Source organism: Myodes glareolus, chromosome 26 (assembly GCF_982192425.1).
Source record: "Myodes glareolus chromosome 26, mMyoGla1.1, whole genome shotgun sequence".
NCBI lineage: Eukaryota > Metazoa > Chordata > Mammalia > Rodentia > Cricetidae > Myodes > Myodes glareolus.
Genome location: NC_142051.1, coordinates 44,116,263 through 44,133,418, shown reverse-complemented (window position 1 = coordinate 44,133,418; position 17,156 = coordinate 44,116,263). Strand labels below are relative to the sequence as shown.

Sequence of the window (17,156 nt, the reverse complement as noted above, 5' to 3'; positions counted from 1 at the left end):
CTTACTCCTTAAGAAAAATCCACACATTCCCATTTGCTGTTTCCCTTTGCTGGCTCCCAGCTTAAGCCTGAGCTTCAGTGGTGTCTCAACAGTAAGGAAATAAGAGATAGAACAAGGCCTCAGATCATAACGTCGAGTATTCCAAAATCTGCTTCAATGCATGACAGAGCTACAGAATGGGGAGCACTGAAGACCTGCACACAGCAGGGAGTCCTTTCCACACAAGGTGCCCACACTCCAGTAGTGTGAGCACAAACCTCAGTCCTTAATGGCACTAGTGAGGAGAAGCACACCTCTGTAAAACTAAGAACCATGGCAGAGCGTCAGCAGCCTGATCTAGAGAAGTTAATAAAATGAAGTCTTTTTTTTTTTTTTTTTGGAAGGCAGTGCCCCTCACACTATACTAGGTTGTCACAAAATTTTCTTTTTAATATAGGTAAGGTATTACTATGGGTGGGTTTTTAGTTGATGTTGCTGCTAGCACAGCACGTACTTTATGGAAGGAGGGGAGGGCTTGAACTCCTGTTACCAAGCAGGTGCTGACAGAGGCTCTAGAGCAGTGGCATCAGCCTTCCTGATGCGCAACCCTCTAACCCAGCTCCTCTTCTGTGGTGACCCCCAAACACCAAACTACTTTGTTGCTATTTCATTACTGAAATTTTGCTACTGTTATAAGTCATAATGTAAATGTCTGAAATGGAGCCCCCAAAGAGGTCAAGACCCACAGGCTGAGAACCACTGCTCTAGAAGCATACGTAGGACAACATATAAGAGCTGCAAAAGAAACTATTCAGTATTTGATTGCTTGTATTTTCACATTGAACTCAGTGTAGAGAAGCGCCTCCTACTGTTTCCACAGAGAGCTTCTATGCGGTTAGCACTGGAGCTGTCCCACAGTTTCCCTGCCAGTGTCTGAAAGGCAATGCAAGCATCAGAGTCACTAATGGTTTTAACCATTGGAGACTGCAATGGATTTGTTTGTCAATGTTTTCCATTAATGAGAATTACCTAGCTAGGTCCCTACTGACACTTGTTTACAACAGACCTCCCAGGAAGCAGAAACCTACACACACACTGCAATAAACACAAGGGCAGAAGTTACTCTCTCCAGAGACCTAAAAGTAGCAGAGGGTAATCTCCACACCAACGGATGCAAACAACTATTAGGAAAAACTGTTTCTGCCCTGAACAGATAGGGATGTTTTCATCATCACTCGCAGTACGCTATCACTTTACAAAGCACTCACATCATAATAGGCAGCTAGAGATGATTTAAAGGATATGGGAAGATGAGGAACCTGAGTATCTGGGGGTTGTGTGCGCATCAGAGGAATGTTGCTGAAAGCACACCGCATGGAGACAGCGGGTGGGGAGGATGGTTAGAAAATGACAGGTTTTCTACTACTCTACAGAAAACAAACAACATGGATAATTAATATAGGAAAATACCCTTCTCAACTAATATTTATAATATCTGCATTTAGCTTTCTATGCACACGTATACGCCTGTCTGGCTTTCCAGTGTGGGGATTATAGGCATGTCGCTCTCCTGGCTCTTCCATTGCTTCTATGGTCTGAACTTGTGTCCTGATGGTGAAGCACACACTGTTGACTGGGTGATCTCTGCTGCTTTTAATGTGCTTACTATGATGAGTAAAAGCACTATCAAAGATCTGAAGTCTGACCCCAATACAGCATTAATGTCACATATATGGGGTGGATTCTCCCAGTCAAATCTATAGTAGCTGCCTTCTCCGTGAATTTCTGTCATGAGTCTGACATTCAATGTGCTCCATTTAAATACCTCACTTTGTTCTTTTTCAATAGCACAGATTGTAATTTTTTTCTTTTTACTACTACACAGAATTCTGTCAACGTACCATTTTTTCTTCCCAATATCCCTTAACTGGCTGTTTCCAATCTTTTGCTGTTTATGAACGTTTTAATGAAAAAATTTTGCTCACTTGGGTTCAATCGAAAGATAAAACAGATCTCTAAAAGTAAAGTATTTTGGTCAAAGGGCAAAGGGTCTCTTAATTAAACAGATAACACAACTTCTCCTCCATGCACTGTGTCACTGGAAGACTTATCCCTGAAGATTATCTTCAGATATACACATCTTGGCACCCACTCCCCAGCTTCTGAGTGTTCCTAAGAAGGCCAATTTTTAAAGCTATTCAAAAAGCATATCCAGACAATAAATCGCTACTGTAAAAGGTACCGTCTGTCTTATTTACAAAGCAAGCCCCCGCTGCACTCCACGGCACTCATTCAGCAGATGTCTGAGTTCACTGGCACTGACAACTACAGATGTGAGAGGAGTCCTCGGGGCCGACACGGAGGAGGTGGCCGATGAGGAGGAGGAAAACTAGACGTGGGAGGGAAGAAACACAGCACTCTGCATGTGTGACTACGAGCATGTAACACAGAACATAAAACACAAGGGCAACAGAGAGCAGACCACTGAGGCCACGCCATTCCGTCCGCACTGGAGGTCACTGGAAGACTCCAAGGCTAAGAATATGGACAGGCAGCTACAGCTAGAGCCACAGGTCACTGGAAGGACAGTTCAAGATCTAATGCAGTAGCAGGCGGTGGTGGGCACTCCTTTAATCCCAGCACTCGAGGCAGAGGCAGGCGGATCTCTGAGTTCAAAGCCAGCCTGGTCTACATAGAGAAACCCTGTCTCAAAAACAACAATAAAAAGCAAATAAAAATCAACTAATATAGTGATCCAGATGAAGGTTTGAATTAGGAGACTAAATCTTAGGAGGTAGAGACACTGAATACAGAGTAATGGGCAGGTGTAAGGTTATCAATCCTCTATCAGCATCTAAACCACTCCCCTTCACGCCAGAAAAACAAAAAGGGAGGACTAGTTAATCCTCATTAACATCATGCCTGCATCCACCAAGTAAGGCAGCCACACACTGAAGAGTCCCGCTCTCACAGTAACTCTTGATTCCATCCTCTGTGACTGTGTGGCTGGTAACCTAGACAATGTGACAGTAAGTAGGCACAGAGCACCAGCAGGAAAAGCTGCTCTCCCCAAACTTAGCCCAGCACAGCCATGCTGTACATTAGCCGACATTGTGTACAACCTGGAATTGCCAGCAAAAAAGGGCAGCCCATTAGCAGTAAGAAACTTCACTGCTAGTCCCACCTGAGCCTTTCTCCTATGTAAGTACGCCCAGGGATACAGTGGGATGAACAGGAGGGGTTTGTGTGCAATCCATCCTAAACCTGCTCCCTCTCTTTCTTCTCAGGATTCCTGAAAAAAACTGAACTGAAACCAAAAACTAATCAACAACCATTAGAAGAAAACAAGTCCACTGCTTAAACCATCCAGGAGTAACAGACAGACAGACAGACAGACACACACACACACATCAAACCTTACCTTTCTTTTATCTTCATCTGTTGGTTCAAATTTGAAAGTAGTCCTATGCTGAGGGGGGGGGAAAAGGAAATGTCATTTTAATATATACATTTTAAAGAATTTTAAACAAAATATATAAACTAATTTTCTTATAAAATACTGCTTTCTCATCTCAATATTCTTATTAAAGTAAGACAGACACAATAATATTTAAAAATTAACATAAAGTCACATGAAAAGACTATGGCAGAAACACAAAAGGAAAAGAGAGAATTAAGACAGCAACTACCCAGAAGGGTAGGAGGCCTCGCACAAGGCACTGAACGACTGACTGAACTGGAGTCTGAGGGGTAATAGGTGTTTGCTGTAGATATGTGGACCATATACTCATGAAGCTAGCAACTGAGAAGAAAATGGGACACTTCAGGGGATGGCACATGGAAGATGAGACTGGAAACACAGATGGGGCAGATTACAAATCCCATCAGTGTGCTGGGTTTTTCTTTTTTGTATTCCATAAAAAAATCATCAGAAGTTGGCAGCAGTGGTACATGCCTCTAATCCCAGCACTCGGGAGGCAAAGATAGATGGATCTCTGAGTTCTCTGAGTTCGAGGCCAACCTGGTCTATAGAGCGAGTTCCAGGACAGCCAGTCAGGGCTACACAGAAAAACTATCTTGAAAAACCAAAAATGAAGAAAGGAAGGGACAAAGGAAGGAGGGAAGGAAGGAAGGAGGGAAGGAAGGAAGGGGACAAGGAAGGAAGGGGGAAGAAAGGAAGGAGGGAGGGAAGGAAAGAGAGAAGGAAAGAGGAAAGAAAGGATCAGAGAACTGCAGAGAGAGACAGTACTCTGGAAAAGAGCCTCCGTCACTCTCACTTCCTAGTTGTGACTTCAGGCACGTCAACCGCCTGGCTCCTCTTGTGAGAACAGCACTTAGCTAAGGGGGACTGTGAGGGTTCTGATAGCTATGGCCCATAAAACACCACCTCACTGCCTGGCACGCAGAAAACAGCGTATGTCAGGATGCTGCTGCTGTTGCTAATGATATTAACACAAAATTAACTGAAAAGACAAGCCACAGTGCACTTCCCACTCTGTAGCAGAAGCAGAGGGGAATGGGTAGAATAACTGTCTTGTTTGCATTAGGAGTGGTGGTCACACGACCAAGAGCGCAGAACTACAATTTGCTCACGTTAACCAGAACGCTCTCCTGAATCCTACCTGACGTTTCCTAAGGCAAACCAACCAGACACTCCTCTGCGCTCTCTACTGCTTCCCTAATTTATCTCACTGTCCACACTGACCAAGAGAACTGGCAGCCCACCACAAATTAAGTACATTAAGTGTGAAAGACAGTATCGTTTTGGTAGTTCTGTTTTGTACCTTTGCAGAAACAGTTTTTGAAACAAAATGAGCTACAGAAATGTTGGGAGGGAGGCAATTTGAGTGTAAGAATAGTTAAAGGAAGACAAAAGGTTAAGAGACAAGGGTCACCTAAGGAAACCTCAAAGAGGCTACTCAAGCTGGGATCAAACCAACTGAAACAGGTGATGTGAGAGAGCAGGGCAAGATGTAAAACTTTACATCTGACATGGCAGCCGGCTGCAGATGACTGGGGAGGGCTAGGGTGGACTACGACAACAATCTGGAAGAGTGTTCTGGGCAGCAGCGCACAGGCCAGCTCCAGGCGAGCAAGAGTGAAGGCAGAAAGCCATGTGAGGAGGGGGCACCACAAGTCATTATAATGCAGGACCATTTGACACAAACCTATAAAGGGAAAGTGACCTGCCAACACATACTAGAAGGCACAAAAATATTTACCCCATTTGACCCAGAACTCTTACTCCTATGCTTTTATTTTAATGAAGTCATACAGAGTGAGAGAAAAATTGTCTGTGTTAGCACATTCACGATAACAGTGTTTTCTAATATAGTAAAAGAGGCAAGCTGAACATACAACACTGGAAAACTGTGTATGTCAAAATATTCCACTGAACATATCGTATCCATCTCATAAAATACTATGTAGCCACTAAAAGAAAGCTGACTCACTGGAGTTACTTTATAATAAAGAATCTCAAGAATAAATGAATGCGGGAGGAAAGAAGGGAAGAGGGAAGCGGAGGTCATGAATCTGAGGCTATTCTTAGGCATTTACAGACCCAGGGTTCACTGAAACCTAACATTAAAGATAAGGAGGTAGCAGGCTAATGTTTTAATGGAAGCTCAGTAAAAGTTCCTTATAAATGAAAACAATTATACTTAGAAACCAAGAAAAGGCTTGGCTTTTGCCATGCTACATAAAATATTAGTTCTGCAAATTATTTGGAATAAATGTGTCTAGTTAATACCTAATACTTCTTTATTTAGGAGAACTTAATACTTCTCCTAAATGTGTTTTTAGCATTTATAAGGAGAGGACAGTAAAAAAAAGTAATTCTTGCTTGGAAAAATACTCAGTAAGTTACATAGAATTATTTTTTTAGGTGAGAATTCAGAATAGTAGCAAGAGCCAATTTTTCACTTTCTGTTGCTTTTTCACAGCAAAACTGATCAAAGTAATAATAATAAATTTAAATAATAATAAAAGCAGCATTTAAAAAAATAATGTTTTCAAAGGCTCCATCTAGTCAGCATGAAAGTTTAATTTAATAGAAAATATACTAGCATGGAGGGCACTATAAATTAAACTCTGAATGGATCAAGTTATTTAGAAACTCAACCCAAAGATCACTGTGCCCAGCAGATGCTGGATTTATATGCAGCTAGCTTCAGTCACCCAAGCTAGATCAGACCTAACACCCTACACCTCTCTCCTTCCAACGCTCTTTAAAGACTTTAATTCTTTGAGGCAGGGCTTTCTGAGTGTCTCAGGCTGGTCTTTAGCCTCTGGTCTGCTGCCTTGCTCCCTTTCTAAAAGCTCAAATGGTGGGAAGAGAACTAACATCCAGGTCCACACGCCTCTCTAGCTGTTAGCCAACTGACACAGGCTTCTTATACACTTTACTTCCAGAACAGGAGCAAATGGAATATAAATCAAAAAGTAAATCACTGTTCAACTTAAAAATCACAAACTAGAACTTCTCCGTGACACACCAGACTCATGACTGCAGGTTTTATCACCTAGGAGAGCCCCCTCAAACTCAACCATCAGAAAACCTCAAATTTGAGTCCAGTCTGACTGCGCACTATGGGCAGCCCCGGTCAGGCTGCACTTTACAATCCATAAGGTTTCCTTATGTTTTTCTATGTTATAACTGGCACCTTGTACATGGTAGGTATTTATTCAATAACTGGTCACTACTGTTGTTACTGCATGGTCTCTGCTAAACCCTGATCTATTAGAAAATCCGGGGTTAACACACTGATGTCTACAGGCACACTCAAAGACTACTTTTTAGGAGTCAAAACAGACTGTAAAATAGTTTGGAAATAAGTACAATGTGTAACAAGGATATCTCTATGCAAAAACCTAAGGCAAGCCCAAAGTCAAAGCTCAGCCTCAAAAATGGAAAGCAAAACATCCTCCTACACGGTCCAGGACATTTAAATCCCCATTCAAATGCAGAGGCTGCATTTCTAGGTCTGTGTCCATGTGAGTTTTCTGTCAGTCTCATTCTCCAAGCACATAAAGGATGGGCTCAAGGCTACCAGCAGTCCTCCCTCCTTCCCTGCTCCCAACTCTTGGAGAACTTGAGTAAGTGACAGCATCTTAAGTAACTCTGTCACCATCATCTGTCCATAAGCTTGCCATACTTCCAAAATGGAATCCATACTTCCAAAATGGAATCCTATAGGACAGGGAGATGCCAGGTGGCCTCTATGGCTTGTCATGTCATCTCTGGGTTTATCGGTCATAGTTAATCAAATCGGTTTTTTCAGTTTCTATTTTTTGTTTTTTTCGAGACAAAGTTTCTATGTAGCTTTGGAGCCTGTCCTGGAACTCGCTCTTGTAGACTAGGCTGGCCTCGAACTCACAGAGATCTGCCTGCCTCTGCCTCCTGAGTGCTGGGATTAATGGTGTGTGCCACCACCGCCCAATTAGTTTCTTCACCTATTAAGTGGCAGGTTTGGCTCTTTCAGTGCAGTGACAGAGCATATTCTTACTAGCAAGACCCGGGGTTCAATGTCCAGTAGCACCCCAACACACCTTTAGTCCTGACACTTGGGAAGCAGAGGCAGGCGGATCTCCAGAGGGAGTTCCAGGACAGCCAGGGCTACACAGAGAAGCCTGGTCTCAAAAAACAAAGCAACAACATTAAGATGTTACAATGAGAGCCTACAATGATGGTAAACAGACTCTCTACTAAACCTGTTACCGGAAAAGACCCCAAAGGACCACCAAGAGCTTGGACAGTCCGAACTATACCAACACATCTCAAAATAAACAGTTCATTCTGTAACTAAAGGAGAGAGCTGAGGGCTCAACAGTTGCAAAGAAAGAAGCACACTGCTCCTGAAAATAAAACAAAGCCTTCCAGAGAAAGGCAACATGGCCCTGCAAAAGTGACCTGGGTAAGGAATCTAAAGACCATATCTGCCACTTCCTAGCCGTGTGCTCTTGAGCCTGTATGCAATCACCCTGTCATTCTGGACCTCTATCTCCTATTTAAAGAAATATGAAAATACTTCTACCCCTCTTATAACTCTTAATATAAGGGAATCATGTGTGCAAATTCTTAGGACAATACATAGTACCTACAAGGCACTCAATAAATATTAATAGGTAAACTTAGGAGTGAGAAACAGCAACTCCTTTGCAGGGGGGTGGGAGTAAGGGGTTCAAGACAGGGTTTCTCTGTGTAGTTTGGCTGTCCTGGAACTTGCTCTGTAGTCCAGGCTGGCCTTGAACTCAGAGATCCGCCTGCTTCTGCCTCCCAGGTACTAGGATTAAAGAACTGCATCATTATTACCCAAGAAACAGCCACTCTTAATTTAAAGAATTGTTTTCCTATTCTGAAGCAACTTCCCCTTGACAAACAGATACTTTTTTTGTTTTTTCTGGGATAGAGATCTCTCTCTAAGATAGCAAAGGTCAGTGAATGAAGCAAGGATGTTTAAATGAATGTCTGCACTACAGCAGACACCAGGTGTGTTCCAGAAACACACAGCAAAGGCTGCTCTGAACAGTGAGACAACCATGATGATAACCCTGGACGGTGCTGCGGCTAAAAGAGTGGGGAAGATCCCCAAGATCTTACCGTGTTCCATCAATTCAGTGCCACAGGCTCTGCTGAAAGCAAACAGGCCCTGTTCTAAGTGCTTTCCACACAGAACCCATGCAGTCCTGACCACAGCCCTAGCACATGGACGCTACTCTCCTCATTTGACAGAGGAACAGAAGCGCAGCAAAGTTAAGCAACTTGGACTTGGCCACATAAACTGTAAACTGAGGATCAGTTTCCTGGGAGTTTGCTCCAGAGCCTGCACTCTGGCCACACCACCTCATGAAGGATGCAGACTTTCAATTCCTCATAACCCAACGGGGAAGACTTCGTAGACACACTGTGCTCAGTGCTTGGCATTATAGTTCAATGAATCTACTGCATGATAAATAAAAAGAATGTGTTTTAATTCCTCCTTTACAGACAAGGCAGTTGGGGCTCAGGCTTGAACTAATTTATCCACAGTCATGAACTACTGGCAGCAGATATGAGATCAGAATCAAGGTCCATCTGATGCCAGACCCCATCTTCTTTCAGCTACACTTGCAATGAACAACTTATTATAAAAGGGTAACATCAAGAGCCCTCCTCTTCCAACCAATGAACATCGTCCGTTCTTCTTCTGCTTGGGCTCCTAACTGCCCCACAATAACTTCTTACTGTAAAAAATTTTCAAATCCATTTTTCCAGATAAGAAAACTGAAGGGCATGATATTCTATCCATCTACTTTCTTGGGGTGGACCCATCCATCATAGATCTGGACAGTGTATTTCTATTCTTCTTGCCTGACTACTGATATCATAGATCACCTTCCTATTCATGTCCCCACAGTTTCTCCCTTTGAGGGACGGTGCTGCAATGCAACACAATTGTCACCTGTTTTCTCTGTGTTCCAATCAGCCCAGCTCTACTCTTCCTGCTACAACTAACAGTAAATATGAGTGCTGTCTCCTAACAGAGCTAACTGGTCTCTACACCAAATCAGAACGCTCTCAGGCTGGGCTTGGCCAGAGTGCCTGGGAATGCTCTGAAGCACTTCAGGACATCACTTTAAACGACAGAGGACAATCCTGACACACTGACAACATTTACTGGATGAAAGGGGAAGCTAAGCTCAGACAAGACGTGGCCATGAGAGACAGGAAGAAACCAACCTGAAGGGAGATCAAGGAGAGGAAGGGATAAGCTAGAGGAAGCAAATAAATATGGGAGCTAATTGGTTTAGCCACAAAACAGTGACTACTAGATTAAGATCCCAGTGTAGGTTTTTCCTCCTCCCTTCCCTGTAAAAGAAAGTCCCTATTATTGTTGGGTATCTGGTATACAGTAAGTGCTAAATAAACATTAGTCAACTCCACACAATCGCCAAATTATTACACTTCCTTCTGAAAATCAGCTTGCGGCTCCCCCATATCTTCTCTGGAAAGCAATAATAAATCAAGTTAAAATAATACAATCTACGAAATAGGTACACCTACGCATTAAATGAGTTTCTCCTAAATTAGGCAGATATGCTCAACACTGAAGCATATCAGAAGGTGAAGGGACTAAGATGTGACAAGAAGACAGCCCATGGATGTTCCCAAAGAAGGGAGTGCAGCAAAAACAGGCCCTAGACTTGGAGTTGGACAGCTAGACTCAAATCTCACTTACATTTTTCATTGGTTGTGTGAATACGGGGCTAATTATCATCCTAAATTTTACTATCTTCACTTTGTTCACTAGGTTGTTGGGGAGATGAAGTGGGAACGAAGGGTCTTTTCGAAGTATGTCTCCTCTGGAGGTATTTTCTACTGAGGGCAGAAAGGGCACCCGGGCAGTTCACTGCTGTAAAGTATAAAGGGGCAGCAGCGGACCCAATTACCTAGGATGTACCCTAGTGCTGGGTGTGTTTTCACAGAAGAGAAGTATCAATCATCCTCAGACAAGCCTAGTCCCCTAAACAGACTAAAGGAGCCAGGTAGGCCACTTACTCAGGGAAAAGAAAGGGAGAGCTAACGGTTCTTGAAGGACACTCTCCAAAGAAGGAAGTGGTATTTACAACAAGATACCATTTCCCTGTAAACTGAACAATGAATGGAGAGTTGGAAGACCTAGGTGGGAAGACTCTGGCTCCCAAGAATGACCTTGGGCTAGTTACTTAACCCACCTAGAGACTCCGTTGCAAAACACAGATAATACCTCGCAGAATCGCTGTCAAGATTAAATGAGATAATGAATAAGAAAGCTGTTAAGGCGATACAAATAACTGGTATTATTAGGAGTAGGATTTTCCACCCACTTACAACATATGTCCATGACCTTGGGCGTGATTTCAGTCCTTTGCACCTCGGTTTCCTCATCTATAAAATGGGAAGGCTGAAACCATCTACCCTATAAACACTCTGAGGATCAAAGGAGATCACATACAAGACAACAACGCCTGGAGAATCATACAATGGTACTGGTACATGAAGAGCTGCCATGGTTGCTGGTATGTCACGGGCCGTGTTTATGCAGAGAAGCATGTATTTTTACAGTATACAGGTGAGAGAGCCTCGCATGCATTTTATGCATCCAAGAGTGGAGCACTGGGCAGATGCGCATCTACGGATTCTGGGGGTGTGACTTGCACGCTGAGGAAGAAGACCACAGGACAGGCTGCTGGGCCAGGAATCGGAGGAGTGGGCGCTACAGTGTGTGTGTGTGTGGGGGGGGGGGGATGCAGGACGCACGGGTGGGAAAGGTTGGGGGCACAAACACGCATGCCCAAGCCGGAAACGTTTTCGGGGGAGATCAATGCGCATCCCCGGAATGAAGGGGGGTGGGGGGGGAGGATGCGAAGTGCGAGCCCCGAGGACGGCCCAGGGCGAGACAGCAAACGCCCGGGGCCAGAGCTCTTTACCTTGTCGCTGTAATCCCTCAGGACCCGCTCGATAGCCCCCGCCTCGCCGGCCCGGACGATGTAGAGGGCGCGCTCTTCATCCATGGCCGCAGGTGCGGGGGAGCCGCGGCCGCTGTGCGCGCCCCAGCCGCTGCCTCCCAGGTAAACGCCTCGCGCCCCCGCTACCTCGCTCCTTCCCAGCTTCCTTCCTTCCCTCCTTCCCTCCCTCCCTCCAGTCTCCAACCCGCCAGCCTCCGCCCGGGCAGGCCGTACGTCACCGCCCCTCAACTTTCACCCCGAGACGTCACCGCTCCCCCAGCAACCGGCGCCTCGAGGCCTCCCCCTGCAAGGCCCAGGGCTTAATGGAGGCCTGACGAGCCGCCAGCGACTGGGTCAGGCCCTGCCTCTGCCTACTCTCATCGGTCTACCAGCCTTGAAGAAGAGTTTAGCTTCGGAGTGGGCTTTCACCAGCAGAACTGTCCCTCTTGACTCTCTATGAATCATTCCCCTTAGCGGACAAGAACTGGCGGGCAGTTCCCCACCCATCTGCGAGTCCACGGCTACTGAACTACAATTCCCGGCGTGCAACGGAGTCATCCCATGCAGTCATCTGAGTTGGTCGTGAGCCGAATAGCGTGCCGGGATTTGTAGTCATCCATCGGGAAAGACTGCCCACGAAGGGCATGCTGGAAATAGTAGTCCTTTGAAGACCGGAAACAAAAGTCCTACGACCGCCCGGGGCTAGAGGCGGAGGGACCGTTAGTGGGAGGGTCTAAACTGTGTTCTGGATTTTTTTTTCCTTTGCTGACCTGCACCAGACGTGGCTGGTTGGACTGACTAGCTACGGCGGAACTGCCGGCCCCTGGTGGGAGCTGTCAAGCGCCGGTTGAGTTCCCTCTATGCCCAGTTAGCGGTTTCAGTGAATGCAATTCTCACCCGGTTGCAGCTGTGTTATGACTAGGCTGCAGCAACGTGGGAAATTGAGCCAGCTCTTTGGGGAACCCAAACTGATAAAGCAGTTTGGCCTAAGTCCCGGAGATCAGTAAATGAGAAAGTCAAGATTTGAATCCAGGTCTTTCCCAAAAGTGGCCACTTTCCCACCACCCGTAAATGTCATAGACCCCGAGTAGCAATGGAAGCAGTAGGGATGAGGGAGGGGTGTGTGTGCATGTTTGCCAAGTGTTAATTCTGTGGCAATGGAAGCGGGGGCGGGGGGAGTGTACATGTTTGCCAAGTGTTAATTCTGTGGCAATGGAAGCGGGGTGGGGGGTGTACATGTTTGCCAAGTGTTAATTCTGTGCCGGGCACTCACACTTCACCTGGGTTCGTTTAATTCCTCAAAAATTCTCAACAAATATTTGAGAACCAGTGCATTTCTGGGCATTATTCAGTACAGTCTGGACACAGTGACCCTCAAAAAAAGTTTCAACCTCACGCCGTCCGTTCTCGCGAACATCACCATGAACAGCCCTGCTGTTCTTATCTGAAGATGATCAGTCTTGAAAAATTAAAACGCATAGTTTTAAAAGGAGTTTGAGCCTGTTCTGTGCTGCCAGGCTTTTTCATAGGAAATAGATGAATTCTGAAAGAAATTTCTAAGCGTTTTATCTCCCAAGTCATCATCTTTTATGCCTTCCCTGTTGGCCTCTTCAGATGGAGAGGAAGGAGAGCTGGCAAATGGTTATTCATTTTATTTGTTTTCTAGTTTAAATTGGGAATATTGGGAATTTAGAACTAGACACAACATAGAAGCTGGGCCCACAGAGCTTAGATTTCCTGCGGATTATACTTTAAGTGGAGTCAGCCGTTTATTGTGCATATAGTTGAACCAATCATTAAAGAGCAGGAGATTGCTGACCTTTTGTTATTGAGACAAATGTTCAAGTCGATCAGTAAAGAAAAAGATTGGCTTTGGTCATACAAAACATAAATGTGGTTTATGTCTGCATTGCCTATGGCCAGGTGGTGCATCATGACTTCCTGGCAAGGTATGGCAGAGAAAGCTGCTCACCTCATGGCAACTGGAAAGCAAAGATCCAGAAAGGAGCCAGGACTCAGTATTCCCCCAACAGCATGCTGCCGTGGACCTAACTCTTTGTTTAGGTTTTAATGTCTCACCACCTCCCAACAGTGCCATGGACTGGGGACCAAGACCTTAATAAATGGATCCAGATATTTTAGATGCAAAGTATGTAAAAGCATAGGTGCTGTATCTGTAATAAATAAGATCAGAAAGATTTTAATCTGACTCTCCAAAGAGACTGCTTCTAAGAAAAGTCATGAAAACTACAATCCTAAGATTAAAATAGAGAGCACTTTTTACCTTTACAGACATATACTACCCATGATTTAAACAGGTTCTGAAATGAAACTTAATGGATCATTTGACAAAAGACTGTTTCCATTTATAGAGAAGAGGTCCCGGAGAATTAACAAACTGGAAATCCAGCTGAATGTTGTCCAGTACTTTCTGAAGTCCTGTTTGGGTAATTGTTTATTTGGGAATGTCTTAGGGTTTCTACTGATACCATGAAACATGACCATAAAACAAGTTGCAGAGGAGAGAGTTTATTTGGCTTACACTTCCACATCACTGTTCATCAACAAAGGAAGTCAGGGTAGGAACTCAGACAGGACAGGAACCTGGAGGCAGGAGTCGATGCAGAGGCCATGGAGGGGTGCTGCTTACTGGCTTGCTTCCCATGGCTAGCTCAGTCTGCTTTCCCATAGAACCCAGAAACGCCTACCCAGGGATGGCACCACCCTCAATGGGCTGCACACTCCCCCTTGGATCACTAATTTAAAAAATTCCCTAGAGCTGGATCTCATGAAGGCATTTTCTCAATTAAGGCTTCTTCCTCTCTGACGACTCTAGCTTGTGTCAAGTTGAGATAAAACCAGTCAGTAGAGGGGTCAAAGAATGATTTTGAAAGAATATAACAAGAAAGTATCCCAGTAAAGATATTAAAAAAAAAAAGGCCTCCACTGGGTGGTGGTAGCACATGCCTTTAATCCTAGCACTTAGAAGGCAGAGGCAGGTGGATCTCTGTGAGTTTGAGGCCAGCCTGGTCTACAGAGCAAGTTCTAGGACAGGTTCCAAAGCAACACAGAGAAACCTTGTCTCAAAAAAGAAGAGGGGGGCTCCTACACACCTTTGAAATGTCAGTTTGGCAGAAACAGACTATTTTTTTTAGGTCCCAATTCTGTATTTCTAAGAAGAAATAGAAAAATGTGGACTTGCATGAATTAATAGCTTGGGATTTTGTATTGTATTTTAATAATTTTAATAAGTATTTATATTCTGGTTTTATGAATCAAAGTAACTGACTCTAACTCAAGTTGTTCTTTAATCACTGACAAGACTCTAGTCCCAGAAAAAAATGAAGTGACTTGTCCAAAGTCAACAGTCAAAAGCAGACTCTGGGACAAAGCCTTGAGCAGACTATTACATTACTTCACCTCCCAAGATATTGGTTATGCGATCCTTTCAGTGACTGAAAACGCTAGTCTATCACTAAATCTAGCTTTGCTTACTAGATAGGTGGCATGGTGCCAAGGAATTAGGATTTAGAACTTGAGTTATCAAAGCAACAAACACTTAGAAGCCATCACTTTGGAGAGATGCTAGCGCAATGCAAATCTATGCATAGAGCTTTGCAATCCTCAAAATACTTCCACATAAATTATCTGACGTAACCTTTACAATAGCTAGAAAACGTCGGGTTGATTATCTTACTCACAGGTGAACAAATCTGTTGGTTTAGCTAAGGTATGGATGGGCTCTGTTCTGATATCAAGATGGCATGGGCTGTGAGTTAGGACCAATGAGAAAGCCTACAGACAGACACTAGTCATTTATTTATTCATTTTGGACTTTGATATATCTTGCTGTAGAATTTCCTCTTGTCATGGCAGCAGGGTATTTGGACTGTGCCACCCTGAAAGTCTTTAAGGGGCTCCTGGCACGGACGGCCCTTAAAACCCAGCGCTACCACTCTAGGTATTGCACTAGAAACTAATCAGCTCAGGATGGTAACTGTAGTTCCAGAACAGGAGTTCTTAAAATTCCAGTCATTCAAGATAGGACCTGTTACTTGGCAACCACCCCTGTGTAGGGCAGCTACTCGGCCGCTCTTTACCCATCTTCAATTTTGGCACCAGGATTGACCTGGATTTTAGATCTTAGTTAAAAAAAAAAAACAAAACTGTGTTTCTAAACCAACAAAAAACATATTTGCATATGCATTAGTTAAGAAAGCATAGTCAAGTCGGGTGGTGGTGGCACACGCCTAAATTTACTCCCAGCACTCAGGAGGCAGAGGCAGGTGGATCTCTGTGAGTTTGGGGGCAGCGTGGTCTACAAGAGTTAGTTCCAGGACAGACTCCAGAGCTACACAGAGAAACCTGGTCTCGAAAAACCAAAAGAAAAAAAAATCATATTCATGAGAGGGGCTGTGAGAATTACCTGTCGATTCTATGTTTATCATTGTGTGGACATGAAGAATTCTGAATCAGTCTGTCTGTGCTGAGGCCTGGTATCAGTCAATTCAGAAGCTTTCCAGATTTAAACAGCAGTTGGGATTTCAAAACTAGTGAATGGATATTTTTTGAAAGAAGATCACGCAGTGAACTAGATTTCAGGTGATCTCCTAAAAGTTTTTTGAGAAACTGAATAACATGGCAGAATGAATTATCTTTATTTCATCTTTATGAAGAATGAAGTTACCCTTTCATAACAAACTAATTAATGTAGTTTGTTCCTGTAACAAATACTTTCCATGTTTTGGAAATATGACATTATGTTAGACTCCATGAAAAAACAAAAACAAGTAGAAGCAATCGATCCCATAGTTTGAGTATATCATAAAAAACCAGACAGCAAATGGAATGCACTTTCTACACAAATCAAGCAATGAGAAAGGCGGGTGATTAGGAAAGCTTTCTCAGAGGAGGTATGCTATAGGAGATGTTGGAATGAATTCTGGAAGAAAGGCTCAGAATGTGTGCTGTTGAGGTGGTTCTGCCAGTGAAAGTGCTTGCTGCCAAGTCTATCGCCCCAAGTTCGATCCCTGATCCCACCTTGTGGAAGGAGAGATGCAACTCTTGAGAGCTGTCCTCTGACGTGTTGTGGTGTGCACAATTTAGAATGAACAGTAGCCAGGCTCAGCAACCTTTCCAGTCTTCTCAGTAGTCTTTGGCAAATACACCTATTATCGATCTACATTGACTGTGGACAGTAGGTTTTCACAGTTATCACAGGAAATGGTCCTTGCCCTGGGGTGGCTGTGCAGAACTGTCAACAATTAGCCTGGCCCAGGGGATGGAACGCCTCAGTCCCAACCCACTGTGACAAACCAGAAGCCAGTGGTTTGTCGAATATCTTTAAACCTTTCTCGAAACCAACAGGGGGGGAAAAAAAGCCTTTCGTGAATGTTCACTCTGTTTGGGGTAAATCATTTGTGCTCTTGGGATGTTGATGTTCTCAGCTGCGATGAACCTACTTTGTGGGATGTCATAGGGTTCAAAGAGATGGTTGTCAGTGTGGCCAGCAGATGGGACTTGGCGTGGAGAGGCCATGCCCAGTGTTAGCTGGACTGAAATGGGGGAAGGGAAGTTGGTGCCCTTAAAATAACTCTGAATCTTCAGGATTAAGATCGTTGTTCTTGGGTTATTTCTTAATTTTGTTTTCTTGTTCTGCTACTGCTGTTACTTTTTAAATATTTATTTTTAATTATGCGTATACGATG

The 17,156-nt window shown here is 44.1% G+C and overlaps 1 protein-coding gene across 6 annotated transcripts in view; it reads right to left on the bottom strand.

The window, feature by feature from the left end:
- Window positions 1-11,632, bottom strand: part of Ric8b (RIC8 guanine nucleotide exchange factor B) — a 91,427-nt gene extending 79,795 nt beyond the window's left edge. For 3 of the 6 annotated variants that reach the window (XR_007228641.3, XM_048418892.3, XM_085683142.2), the window contains exons 1-2: window positions 11,431-11,632; window positions 3,401-3,448 (exon numbers count right to left, since the gene is read on the bottom strand). Coding sequence is in view for 4 of the 6 variants with exons in the window: in XM_048418892.3 (XP_048274849.1) it covers window positions 3,401-3,448; window positions 11,431-11,514 (132 nt within the window). In the remaining 2 variants the exon portion in view is untranslated. The remainder of the gene's footprint in view (window positions 1-3,400; window positions 3,449-11,430) is intronic. The other 3 variants (XR_007228642.3, XM_048418891.3, XM_048418893.3) reach the window with 2 other exon arrangements.
- Window positions 11,633-17,156: the final 5,524 nt, after the last annotated feature.